Source organism: Drosophila persimilis, unplaced genomic scaffold (assembly GCF_003286085.1).
Source record: "Drosophila persimilis strain 14011-0111.01,24,50 unplaced genomic scaffold, DperRS2 tig00000002-arrow-pilon, whole genome shotgun sequence".
In the NCBI taxonomy this organism is placed as follows: Eukaryota; Metazoa; Arthropoda; class Insecta; order Diptera; family Drosophilidae; genus Drosophila; species Drosophila persimilis.
This window is the reverse complement of record NW_020825289.1, coordinates 20,948,693-20,962,248: the sequence shown is the minus strand read 5'-3', so window position 1 is coordinate 20,962,248 and position 13,556 is coordinate 20,948,693. Positions and strand designations below refer to the sequence as shown.

General features: G+C 45.5%; 1 protein-coding gene across 1 annotated transcript; it reads right to left on the bottom strand.

Moving 5' to 3' along the window:
* Positions 1–5,694: 5,694 nt before the first annotated feature.
* On the bottom strand, positions 5,695–6,719 carry LOC6603196 (mitochondrial import receptor subunit TOM40 homolog 1). Its single transcript, XM_002028121.2, has one exon. It carries the CDS (start codon positions 6,687–6,689, stop codon positions 5,712–5,714), a length of 978 nt encoding a protein of 325 aa, XP_002028157.1. The 5' UTR covers positions 6,690–6,719; the 3' UTR covers positions 5,695–5,711.
* Positions 6,720–13,556: the final 6,837 nt, after the last annotated feature.

Sequence of the window (13,556 nt, the reverse complement as noted above, 5' to 3'; positions counted from 1 at the left end):
TTTTGGCTTTTACGTCTGAACTGTTGCTCCATGGAATGGGAGGATAGACCTCTCGCTTGCTGCTGGCCGCGGGGTGGGGGGTTTAGGGGGGGCCAAAGGAAAAGCAATTTCGTGTACCCATTCCCGCGAACTCGACTCTACAAAGCAGAGTGGATTGCAATTGTGGAACTAGTCTGGGATTGCAATTTGAATATATATTCAGGGGGCAGGAAAGGGGCAGGGATGGGGCAGGGATAGGAGCAGGGATCTGGCAGGGATGGGGCAGGGATAGAAGATTGAAGTGGTCCGAAAAACCTATTCATATTTGGGGGGGAATGAGTCTGAAAGATTAAAAGGATTGAAATGAATGTAAGCTGTGCACAAGTCCTCTTCCAATAACCAAATAAATATATTTATCAAATTCAAGATCTTTATTTTTGAACTGGTTCCGGGTTCACAGTGATGTATTTTTTTCCTTTTTAGATATTCCCTTGATTATTATTCTTTTGCCCCTCTCTCTTTCTCTCTTTATGGCAGTTATGTATCGAAGCGACGCTTGAAAATGGAAAATGAAAACCCAAAAACAAACTCAAGAAAAGCTGAGTCGTTCACTCGTCGTGGCAGGGGGCTGAAGGTCAAATTGTGCTCCTCCTCCTCCACGCAAGCCCTGAGATCTACTCTCCATCTCTCTGTCTCTCTCTTTCTTTGTTTGTTCCCCTCTTCATTGCTCTGTTTCTTCTGCCTAACTGATTTCTAAGGTGCTTATAATCGTTAGACAGAGAAGGAGAGAGCACGCGAATGGGGGGGGGGGGAGCCGGCTGTGTGTGTGTGGGAGGAGTGTTATTGCTGTTGAAAACCAAACAAAGTGGAAAAATAAGTAGCAAGAAAATTATGATATGCTGGCATTGGCAAAAAAGTGAAAAATTCAAGAAATTCACCCGAAATCGATAGATGACCGGCAACACCATAAGCCCTCTCTATACCCTATCCAATTGCAGGGTATACCATAATTAATTTCGGCCTTTTGCCGTTTAAGTGTTGAGAAATACAGAAATAAATCCATTTGGATGGCAATGAAATACCCAAAAAACAGATTCCCAACGAAACATTTCGAATATGTTCGAAATGTGGAAAATGTTCAAACTTTTTTCATGGCACAAAAACAAAAACAAGAGCTGCAAAAATTACGGAATTTAGTGCAAATGAAATGCGACAAATAAATGCAAGAAAAAGTGGATCAAGAAGCACGAGAGGGGAAGGGGGGCTAGAAAATGTATATTAAATATAGGCCTCGACAGCAGCAGCAACAACAATAGTTTTTTGTGCCCTGTTTCTGTCTGTTTTGTTCCACTGTCTGTTCCAGTCTTTGTGTTTTTGTCCCACTGTCTGTTAGAGCCCTGTTTGTGTCCGTCTTTCCGTCCCACTGTCGAGCTGTCTGGCACACGTTTCACAAACAAATGAATTCGTTCAAATTTATAGTGCACATGCAAAAAGCAGCAGAGCAGGGGGCGAGAGCCAGGAACAGGTCACAAGAGACACAATATAGAGACAGAGAGAGAGAGCGAGAGAGACTGAGAGGTGGAGTGGGAGGCAAATTGTTGGTTTAAATGGAAATCAAATTGAAATCATACCAATAAATGAGGAGGAGAAGAATGAAGGCCGAAAAAAAGGGAGAGAAAAACTAGACAGAAGAGGTGGAGAGAGATTGCATTGCTGTTTACGCTCTATTAAACAGCTGAGAGAGAGGGGGAGAGCGAGGGAGAGGGAAAGAGAGACGCCACCAATAAAATGGAACACAAAAGAGATCCGATCCGAATGAAACCGCCAATCGGTTCCAGCACCCGGGGACAGGCGCATGGCAGAACCATAAAAGGTACGCGCCACCAAACCCCATATCCAGTGGCACAATTAGTACCTCCCCTCCCCTACCGCACCTCTCTAGAGGCCCAGAATGCACACAGAAAGGGGGGAGAGGGGGAGAGCGATTGGGGACACCCATTGTTCAGTCCACATTCATGAAGAGAGGCTCTTGCCTACTAAAAGCTCTTTAGTTAGTCGCCTGAATGGATCATCACCCGCGTGGAGTCTGTGCCGGGGTCTCTGCGCCGCCTTTATCCTCTACCCAAATGCATTTATGATATCGAATCCCCCATCGTTTCCGATTCCGATACGATTGACCCGTGTGCAGCACCTTTGAACCCACATCTCTCCTCTTTTGGATTTGAGCCCGAGTGGTGGGGAATGGCACACACTTGATGGGAGGTCAATGATTCACACAGGGGTCTGACATATCCCAACACGTGCCTATAACGTGCCTCGACACCAATCCGACGGTTGTATACTCTGTGCAGTGTCCGGCCAAAAATTTCGGTTTTTCTTTCGCGCTCACTCTCCTTCTTTTGATTTTCTGGTGGAGTGAACGAGAGGGCAAGACTCGATATATCCAGAGAGGCGTCCCTTCCCCCTTGACTCCGTCTCTCTTTTGCAAAGTCGTGAGCAGGAACACCTCGATTCCCATCAATTTCCCCTAGCATTTTGGCCAATTAACTTGGGCTATCATAAATCTGTTACGACCAACCTCATTGTTCATTCCACTTAATATCACCAAAAACTGAGACAAGGAGCCCCCAGGGGAGGGGGCGAGAGGCAGCTCCGACTAGAAAGAGAGACAACAAAAGAAGGGGCCAGGGACCGCCTCCTCCTCCTCCTCCTCCTTCTGTAGAACAGAATCCACCCACAAAGATGCTTCCAGGCCTTTTCCTTTTGGCCTCTTTCGATTGTTTTTGGCTTTTATCAGCATCTGTAGATTTCGACTCTTTTTTTTGTATTTTAATTTATTGCTCAGTTTTTTTTTTTATGGCCAGTCTTGTATGGTATGATTTTTACGAGTATTATTTAATAATCCAGCTCGTTTGCCATTTTCCATTTGCAAAAACAATTTTTTTTTTCGTTTCGGTTTCGGGTTGAATTTCTGTGTGAAGGTCGCTGCTTCGATGTAACCAGCCCCCTGCCGTGCCCTCCCCTTCCCGCCCCGTCCTCTGCGCCACCCTTTGAAATACGATTCCCGATGAGAGATGAATAAATTATATACATAAATCTGTTTACCTTTCCGTCTTCGTTGTTGCTGTTTTTGCTGTTGTGGGGGATTATTGATTTTTGGATTACTGAAGCGAATGGAATGTTCGACTAATTACTCAAATTGCCAGAAATCTTGTAATTGGACGAATAATCGCCCTGACAGATAGTGGAGAGGGGGGTGGGAGAGGGGGTGGAATAATTCAATTGTGTGGATGGAGGAGGAAGGACACTGCGATACACAGTCAAAGGTCAGTCGTATGTCATATCATATACCCCCCCCCAGGGAGAGGACTCTCCATAGATCTATATGTTCTTAAAAGAAAAAGTAAGAATCGGCTCTAAAACATAACTTTAACAGTGTAAGTGTAAAGCGATTAAATGCTTATTAAAACAAAACCAATTTCCTAATTACACATCACACAATTTATGGAAACATTAGGCACGCCTCCAGCCTTCTCTTTATAAGGAGAGAGAGAGAGAGAGAGAGAGAAAGAGAGAATGGAATGCTTCGAGCGATTACTGTGTGTTTTTGTCCTACCTGCTGTTTGTTTTTGTGCTTCTCTGCACTCCCTAGAAATTGGATAAACCTCAAAAGTTCCGAAATTGTTTATTAACTATTTATGGAAACAAGAAGGGCAGCAAAAGCAGGCCCCCGACTAATTACCAAGCTGATTAAATTGAATTAACTTGGCCAGACACACACACACACACACACACACACAAGCCCATAAACCACACATGTAGTTACACACACACACACACAAGCACAAACCCCAAGCAGATACTTCTTCAATGGAGCGATAGAGAGGGTGGGAAAGGGGGGAAGAAGGGTCCCACAAGGCAATTCTTGAGCTCCTGAATTGCTACACACACACACACACATGCATGCATATTTCAAGCTAATGAGATTCGGGAAATGCGATAAGGAATTTTCCACTCAATTCTGGCAAAACAGAAGATTTATACAAAGGGAAAATCCTGCATTTTGAATACAAATTTTGCAATTCTTAAATAACTTAAAGGCACAAAATTCCCACAAAATTAACAGAAATTCAATCCGCAACTATTGTTCGGGAAAATCGGTTAAATTATCTTTGAAGCAAGTTCTAGCTAAATCCTGGGATACTTTCCTCGGGGAAATCCTAATTTATGATTATAAAAGGTATCAATCAGTCGCCACAAACGCGTGGCGGCCCTGTTGGCCTGTTAGTGTCTATTAATTAATGATGAAACACACACACAGAAACACTTTTCAGGCCAGGGAGATGTCAAGCGGAAGCTCAGCTTCCTGCGACGGAGATACAGAGGGGCCCCCAAGGCTAAAGGACAACCACACGAGAGAGAGAGAGAGTACACCCAGACACCCACTTAAAACCATCCACTGGGCATTGGGGGGTGGGGTTGGGGGTGGTTGTAGCCAAAGCAAAGGCTATCTCCTCTCTGACAACTTTCGCACGTCGCTGAACTTTGGCCCCGCCATTGTTTGGCATCGAATATCTCTCTAGTATATACATATATGTATATTTATGTCTGTAAACGGTAGCCTTTTAATTAACACACAAGCAAGCAGACAACGAGTGTGTCTAGACCTAGACGATACCCTCTAGTAAGTATCTTGGAGATCTTGGAGTTCTTAATCTATTCAGTTTCCTAACAATCTCTTGGGTCTTGGGTCTCCCAAATCAATGGAAGTAATCCTCATACCCGTACTGCTAGCATCCTTTGCTTTTCCATTCGGATCTGTGTTGTACTTTTTCAAACAAAAAAAACCCACAAATGAAATGTTTTGTGTTTTTTGCCTTTTTCCTGCATGCACTTTTCGTGAAAAGTCTCGCAAATCGCGCACTTTAACCCCGAAAAGCGGATGAAAAGCGTGCGTGGTGGCCGGAGTGGTGGGGAGTGCTAATGCCTTTCACGGATACGCTTTGCATTCGAGCCGCCATTTTGTATTGACCTTGAATGGGGCATAAACGGAAGGCAGCCCGGCGGTGGGGTGCTGCGGGCTGCCTGATGGAGTGGCAGTGCAGTGTTGCGAGTGTTGCTGATTGAAAGTCAATGCAGCGCAAAGGGATTGATGGGATTCCTGATGATGATTTCATGTACAGTCTCGCCATTAGCTTTCATCATTTTTTCAGTTCGTCAGCGGCTGATGGCTGATGCTCGATGCCTGATGGCCTTAAATTTTTGATTGAAACGGATGCGGAAATAAAGGTCACAGGTCATATGGTACCTATGAATCCGTTAATCCACAGGCCCACCATGGAGGTTGTACGGCTATCGTTTTTATAGTCGATATTCGAAAAATTCTCTCCATCCCCAAAAATCCTGATGGATCCCTCGAAGGACCGCGATTTTCGGGGGTTATTTTGTTTTTTTAGTTCAATTTAAATTTTGTGATCTGATCTGATTTTTTGAATAAAATTTAATACTATTTCTTTTTTAATAGATTTTAGATTTTTGTTCGCCTAAAAAATTTGTTTTTTCGTTTTACTCAAGAAATATAATAATGTACCCGATATTCCATCGTCCATAGTGCAGTTTATACGAAAGAGGGGGGGGAGGGCCAATTTTATTTTTAGGCCAAACTCCAACAAATTCAATTTGAAAAAAAAAAGACAAGTAGTATTTTTGGCATAGTTTTGAGCCATCAGCCATCAGCCAATGATCACCCCAGCTCCGACTTTAAATTGGCCCGTTTTGTGCATCAAGCAACCAGAGAGCAGAAACGTGAAGGGGGAGTGCTGCAGCCGCTTCTCGAGCTCCCCGCAGACGCGCCAGCTGGTGTCGAGGCTGGCGCGGAACTGAACGTCCCCCTTTTGGATCTTCGACTGATAGGCGATCGTTGCCACCGAGGCCATCGTGCGCAGACAGGTCTCCACCTCGAGTCCGATCTGCAGCTGGTCGCTGCACTTCCGATAGTGCCCCAGATGGATGCCCGTCGGCCCGATTTTGGCGCAGGACATCGACTGGCCGTTGTCGTAGCGACCCACCATCGAGACGATGGCGTTCTGGCCGCCCGGCACATTGTAGCCGCACTGGTAGGCCAACTCCGCGCCGACGGCCCAGCGGGGGGCCACGGACTGGAGGAGGCTGGCCACGATCATGCCGCAGCGAGTGGCGAGTCCGGGCGAGGCCATAGTCAGCGAGAACGTACAGTCGTCGCCGCGGTAGTCGGCCGTCGCCTGGTTGGGCGTGTTCTGAGCGCCCGGCTGGAAGTCGGCGCCGATCTTGCAGCGCAATCGCTTCGAGACCTGATGGATGACGTTGCAGTTGAGATTGCCCTGTCCGTCGAGGTCGGCCAGCAGCACGGGGTACGCTTCGGTGGCGGTGTGCTTCTGGGTGCCCGCGTAGATGCTCTGGAAGTGGTAGCTGGGCGACGTGTTGTTTATGTGGATCGTGTGGGACATCTGGAAGTGGTTGCTCAGCGCCTTGTTCAGCATTATCTTGGCGCCCTCGAAGCAGTTTGGCTGTGTCTCGCGCACCTTGCTGAACAGCTCCTCCACCGAACCGGGATTCTCCAGGGACTCGGGCTTCGGCGCGGACGGCTTCTGCCAGGACTGGTACGATGAAGGAGGAGAAAGAGGCGGCGACGGCGGCGGTGGCGGCTGGCGACCACCCGATGCAAACACCATTTCGGATCAAAATATAACGTTCAAAAATAAATTTTTACAGGTTTGTAAAAAATATTTTTTGTACAGGACTTTCCAGAGACTTGTCCACACTGAGACGAAAAAATGTTTTGAATGGAAGGCAAATGAAAATTGACAACACAAGAAACACACGCCGCATTTTGCAGCACTGAAAATAGTGTCAATAAGTGTTTGACAATGCTCTTTGAAGCGTTGGTAGGCGGAATCTACGTTTTAAATGCCAGAAAACTCTCAGCAGGTGTCAAAGAACGAATATATTTATTTTATTTACACATAAATTGAATTTTAATTACGAAACTACAAAAGAAACCCCAAACAGCGAGGGAGCGAGAGATCGAGGGAGACGGATGGCAGGGGAAACCGCTATAACCGCAACACGTTGCAGCCTCGAAAATGGAGAATAATTGCACAGCACAGTGGCTGGCGGCTCTCCTCCACATTCTCTTCTTTCGTGTGTCACCTGTGTGTCCCTTGTTTGGCTTCTGCCACTTTTGTTCTGCTGTTAATTCCTGCCAAGGACTCGAATCCATAAATCATTGGACGAAAGAAGGCCAGCAGCAACTACATCCTATCCCATGGATATATTTCTATTAGATGAAAGACGTCCGTCCCCAAGGGCTTATCCGAGGATCGAGATTTTTAATCATCTCTCGTCCAGTGTCCAGGGAGGGAAAACACAAAATGAAGTTGTGGGCAGCAAAAACCTCACCTTTCAAGCAGTGGTTTCCCACATTTCAGCTGGGCAAGCAGTGACCAAGCAGTGCAACAATCTACCGCTCTTTGCTCTCTCGTTCTACAATGTGTGTGTGTGTGTGTGCACTATTAATTTTTGCTCATTTAACTAACGGAACATATTAAATGCACGCGCGCTCTACGCTAGAGAGCGCCAGCCACAAATGTAAGCAGTGGGAGGGAGGGAGGGAGGTAGAAAGGGAGGCAACGCCTCATTAATGGCACGCCATTTCCATTCTTCTCTCCACGGATTTCCTCTCTCCCACCCCCCCTGGCCACTACTCCTGGCCTTTTTTAAAGGTTACTTCCTTAAATGGTCCCCCTGCCCCTACCACCCCCCCACAGGGCACCCCCAGTCTTCCCGCTCTCTCATTGTCGATATTTATGTGCCCCCGGAATTTATTAGCTTTTGGAGTTGGATATTTATGGGGAAAATGAGTGTAAAAGGGAGCAGGAAAAGTGTCTGAGAGAGCGAGGGGCAGTGTGTGGCAAGGCCATTTCGCTGGGGCAGGATGTGGGGCCAGTAGTAGGGGCAGTAAAACTCGGCTAATGTCAACTTTACTTCATAAAATGCTGTCACACACACACACAAGTGTCAGTCAAGTGCTGCTCCCCGAGTGTCGAGTATTGGTCAAGGACAGGGACAGCGATGGGCCCACGACTGCCGCTTAAAGATACTTAAATATAAACGAAAAAGATACAAATAAACTGAATGGAAATGGAAAAACCAAGTCCTCAACTTTTTCCCGACTAAAAAGGTTTTCTTTTTTTAAACTAAAAGCTGTTTTCCTGGTCTAAAAACTTTTTTGTTTGTTCGTTCGTTACATTTCCATTTCCATTTCCGTTTCCACCTCAATAATTGACAACTTTTCAGTTAATCAGCAATAATATGAATTATAAAGTTGTAAACAAACTTTGACGATGATCATCCGCCATTGAGGGTTTGTCGTGTCGGTCGTGTAGGATTCGTTAACATAACTTTTAGCTACTTACAGGAAAATCCGATTAAAGTGTGTGTGGGGGGCGAGGAGCAGGGGGTGGGGGGGTACGCCTGGCCACATACCACACAGACCTAATACACTTTTGGCCCAGAATCAGAAAAGCAAAAGTCAAGCAACTTCATTTTAGCCGAGAAAACGCACTAAAACAAACTTCGTCTCCACTCCGACAGACCCCCCCGCCTCTCTCTCTCTCTCTCTCTACCCTATATACATGTACATATAAACCCTATATATATACATGTACATATAAACCCTATATATATATATATACATAAAAGCCTCATTGACTTGACGATACAGCAACAACAGAATCCAAACTTTTGCTACAAACTTCCACTAGTTCTAGGGCGAGAGAGAGAGGGTGGGGGGGGGGGGGGGGGTGGGTGGCTTGAGAGACAGAGATTCTGGTTGGAAAAGTTACTAAGAAAATATGTCTACACTTGCCGAGGACATCCGCTTGCTTTCCGTTTTTGGAGACGCAGCGCATAGCGTGTCAGGAGTGGAGCAGGCAGGCAGGCAGGCAGCGGAAACAATGAGTGAATGGGTGGTGGAGGGGGTGCAGGGGGGGTGCCGCAGCGGGAGGTGTAAGTAGAGAAGACTGTTCGTACAACAAAAGCTAATAAAAGCACGGGCCATACACTGAGCCATACACTGAGAAAAAGCAATCAAATGGGAGAACTTTTGGAACAAAACTCAAGGAAAATCTGGCAATATTTAAGGGGAATCCCCTTTTATTTTTCCGGTGTATGTTCGTTCGCAGGACACGCATTCATTGTGTCTCATTTGCGAGAGCTCCGCCATTGAATGCAAATGGCGCAAAATTCAAATTACAAACCAACAATTTCCGCAAAATGTTGCTCCCAGTGGAGCCCCCCCCCCCCCCCCCCCCCCCCCCCCCCCACAGCCAATCGTGCCACACTCTTTGTTTCCTCTCATGTACAGTTAATTGCATGTTTTATGAGTGGGTGGATGGGTGTGGTGGAGCACTAGCACAGCCCTCTCAGCGCCCCCAAGAGGTAAATATTGCTGGTTCTACATGCATAAATATTTACTCCATTTTTGCATAATTCTTTGGGATATTTTATTTTGATTTTTCCCGTATTTATTGCACCAATTAATTGTTTACAAATTCTGTTAAAAGATACACACAAAAAATGCTTGCAAATAAATGATAAATTCCAGTTTTCCAGTTTTCCTTCCGCCTCGTTTCCCCCCTCCCCTGCCCCGGCTGCACAGTGAACCTGTTTATTTGGCTTTTCTTTTGCCATTTCTTTTGCCTTTTTTCCCCGAAGCAATCTCAAGTGCCTTTCTCCCTTTTCTCGAAACAGAAACAGACAATCAGAGGGTACCAGGGGGACACGGACACGGACACGGACAAGGGCAGGAGGACGACTGACGATGCCACAAATGGTATTTCATTATCAAATAAATTCTCAAGAAGAACGAAGCTTTCCCTCTACAAAATCGAAATCAATAACCGCCACTTGCAACACCTACTCGTACTCGTACCTTCCATTCCCCCCTCCCCCATCATCCTTCCTGCCACTTCCGCTCTGTCCGTATAAGCCGCTTCTACTGCTGGATCCCCCCCCCCCCCCCCCCCGTTCTGTTTAAAGCGTGGAAAAAATGAAACCCAATAAGGCGCAAGTGTATGAAAAAATTTACATTAATTTCAATATGCCACAGGAAAAAAATCAACAAAGTGAAACATGTGAAATTGCTACAGACGGGACAAGGGACAAGGGACGGGAGGGAGGGAGATATTCGACGGGAAGTTACCCCTTTGGGCCAAAGAAATATGCAAAAGGTATGAAAGATATCTGAGGGTCGTCTCATTGACTTGCTTACTCATAGAGATGCATAAATTAAATCTGTTATACAAATTTACCTTTTCTTTAGCACTCTTTAATCCGTTCTACTGTTATTCTTTCATTTACATACACAAATTCGGCTGTTATAAAACTATTATAAAATATTGGAAAAATCTGTGGCTGTCGTCTAAACCGTACTCTTTTATATGGGGGTTACACACAACAAATCCCCCCGCCCCTCGCACCATGCCTCTAGTACAGGGCATCAGCTAAACAGAGAAAAACAAGTCGATGAACAATTTCTCATCTTCATTTCCATAGTAAAAAGCCAGAGCCAACCTCGAAATTTGCATGGATCCCCGACATGCTCTCAGATTGTCCCCTGCCCCTGTCTCTGCCCCGGGCCCCTGGCCCCACCGAAAGAGAGAACGGAGGATAGCCCGTCCGTCTGTGCCCGTGGTATCGTTGTTATTCCTGTTGTTGTTTTTGCTCTGTCTGCTACAGAAAATTACGAATAGGCCTGTAAACAATGGATATGTGTGCTGGGCTGTGCTGTGCCCAACATCAACTGAATGTAATGCACATTGAGAGACGGGCCAGAATCGAAGGTATGGAAAGGGATGGGGGGGTGGGGGGGATCCCACAGACGAAAGGAGGGGGACAGCGTGTCTAACGCGTGGAGTTGACTGTGCCAATTTTTGGGAGGGTTGACGTTCGTTCGTTATTTTTCCCTGCTTCTGGGTTGTAGTCGTAGTTGAAGGGCAACAGAGTTTTTTTTTTGTACAATTTTCCTTCCGATTCGTTGGTTGTTTTCTCTGTTTTCTTTGCAGCCAGCAGTGCAGAGCACAGTTGTTATGGAAAATAAATTGGCCTGAGCTTATTTGGTGGCGCAGGTTGCTCGGATGGTAACGAAATATGACAAGGACGAGGAAGAGCAGGCGTCTCGGAGGCCACTAGGAGGCCACTCGGAGGGAATTGAACCGTTAAAGCATCAACTATCTATACAATACTTTTTCCTTGTAACATTTCCAATCAAAATTCTTTCCCGTTAACCTTGGCATTAACACACACCTCCCTCCCGCCCCGTCCGAGCCTTCCTTTTGAGGTGTGACAGGCGACTGTCTGGATGGCAAATCCCTGGTCTTAGCCGAAGAGACTTTATAATTGGAGAGGGGCGGGGCGGGAATTCTCGGACTTTCTGGCTTTAACAAAATGCCGTCGGCATTTGCTTTTCCACTCTCCCTCTCCTCCCTCTTCTTCTGTTTCTTTCTTTGAGTGTGTCTCGTGCCATTTTATTGTTTGCTTTTATTTAAATCATTTCCTCGCGGGGTATTTTTGTTTCTTAGTTGAGGATTTTTATTAGAGCCCCACATGAATGCCATGTCCTTATGCTCCTTCCCCCAATGCCACGCCGGAGGGGGTGAGTTCTAGTTGCAGCTCATTCTGTTTGCATTTTTGATTTCTTTGCATATTTTCACATTGTTTGCAATGGCATTGCATTTCACAGAGGCAGAGACAGAGACAGAGAATAGAGAGAGAGGGGAGACAGGGGGAGCAAAGTGTACTCCTCTTCTCTCTCTGTGTGTGTGTGTGTGTGTGTACATATATGTATACTTTTGTCATATTTTGGCACCCAACGACACAACAACAAAAACATTTCATTTTGAGGTCTTCAATTAAACAAGAGCTTTTTAAATCGATATTTTGGGGCATAGACGGGGCGGGGCGGGGGACACACAGCCTTTCGAAATATTTGGAAATCTCCCACAGCTGACATTAAATATTTTTCCCTCAGTTATCCGATTTTCCTCTTAAACACACACACACACATATACAGAGACAGTAGAAGACTTTTGTGTCCATGAATTCTCATTTTATTTATTTACTTTACCGCAAATATTATTTTGAAAAATTGCCATGTCTGAAAATCTCTTCAAAGCCCTGTTTTAAGCCATTTATACAGGGGTCGTGAGTTTTAAGGGCTTTTATGTGTTTTATTTCTGATTTAACAAGCTCAAAAACTGATGATCAAGTGTTCAATTATTTGGTATTTAGTTTCAATGAGGGAGAACTCTTGCAAATTGGGCAAAAATCAACATTTGAGAGATGTATAATATTTGATATCACATATCGGGCGCACGGCATCTGTGCCTCTTCCTCTTTCCTCTTTTTCCTCATCGTTGGTTTCCATCTATTGCTGGAAAAGTTATTTTCTTCATCTTCTACTATTACTTCTTCTGCATTTATTTTCCCTGCTCTGCTCCTTTTTCTGCTTTTGCTTGTTTTATTTTGTGTGTTTCTCCTGGTTTTTTCTTTTGATTTTTTTTTTTGTTTTGTTTAATTGACTTGAAAACCAGTTTTATTTGTTTGCAAGCAGCAAAAAAGGCAGCAGCAGGCCGCAGCGGGCCGCAGCAGCAACAAGCATTAAAAGCAAATATAAATTGTGTACCGTACCGCACCGCACTGCTTGCTGGGGCACGAGATCTCCCGCCTCCTGCTTCGTTTTATACCCTCTAATATATTTTTACTAGAATTTCGATGGGAAAAGTTGATTTATTTATGTATCCCTCAGAGGCCCCTCGTTTCAAATCTATGTATATATCCCTATAAATCCCCGCAAAGAATATCTCATTTCCAAGGGTATCAAAGCTTCCATAAGGTTTGACCCGCCATCTCCGCTGTTACCTCTTTTTCGTCGCGCACACAACCACATACCCAGCCACAGACACAGATAGTCTCAGAGAGAGAGAGAGAGAGAGAGAGAGGGGCATAGCGAGAGATGGCTGGTTGCGCTCTTTTTTTCTTATCATAATGCGATTATTTTTGGGCTGCGTATAAAAATAAAAGTATAGAACTTTTATGTGTGTGTCCGTCTCACTCTCTCTCCCCCTTTCAATGTCCGACTGTGGTCTGCTGTCTGCTTGCTTTGTGCACGTGTGTGTGTGCGTGAGCGAGCTCAAAAGCTAGCGGAGCTTTAAACTCGTTATTGCCCGTGTGTCGCTAAGCAGCTTCATTCTTGCGGGCCGCCGGCGCTCTCTCCCCAACACATTCGCCTCTCCCGATGCTGCTGAGAGTCTGTTCTGTTCTTTTTTTCGGTCCCCCCCCCCCCCCCCCCCCCCCCCCTCCCGACCAACAACCTTATTGTGTTCTGTTCTTTAATGTTGCTTTTAATTAGAAATTAGTTCTGCTTCATTAAAATTGTTTTTTTTTTTTTTCAATGTGCAAAATGCCGCTGCTCCTAGAAAATAGAGAAAGAGATGGAAGCTGCTTGGACAGTGCCAGTATAGAGAGTGAGAGAGAGATAG

Excerpts from the sequence above, each read along its gene's own strand:
- LOC6603196 (XM_002028121.2), bottom strand. The coding sequence starts at position 6,689 with ATGGTGTTTGCATCGGGTGGTCGCCAGCCGCCACCGCCGCCGTCGCCG.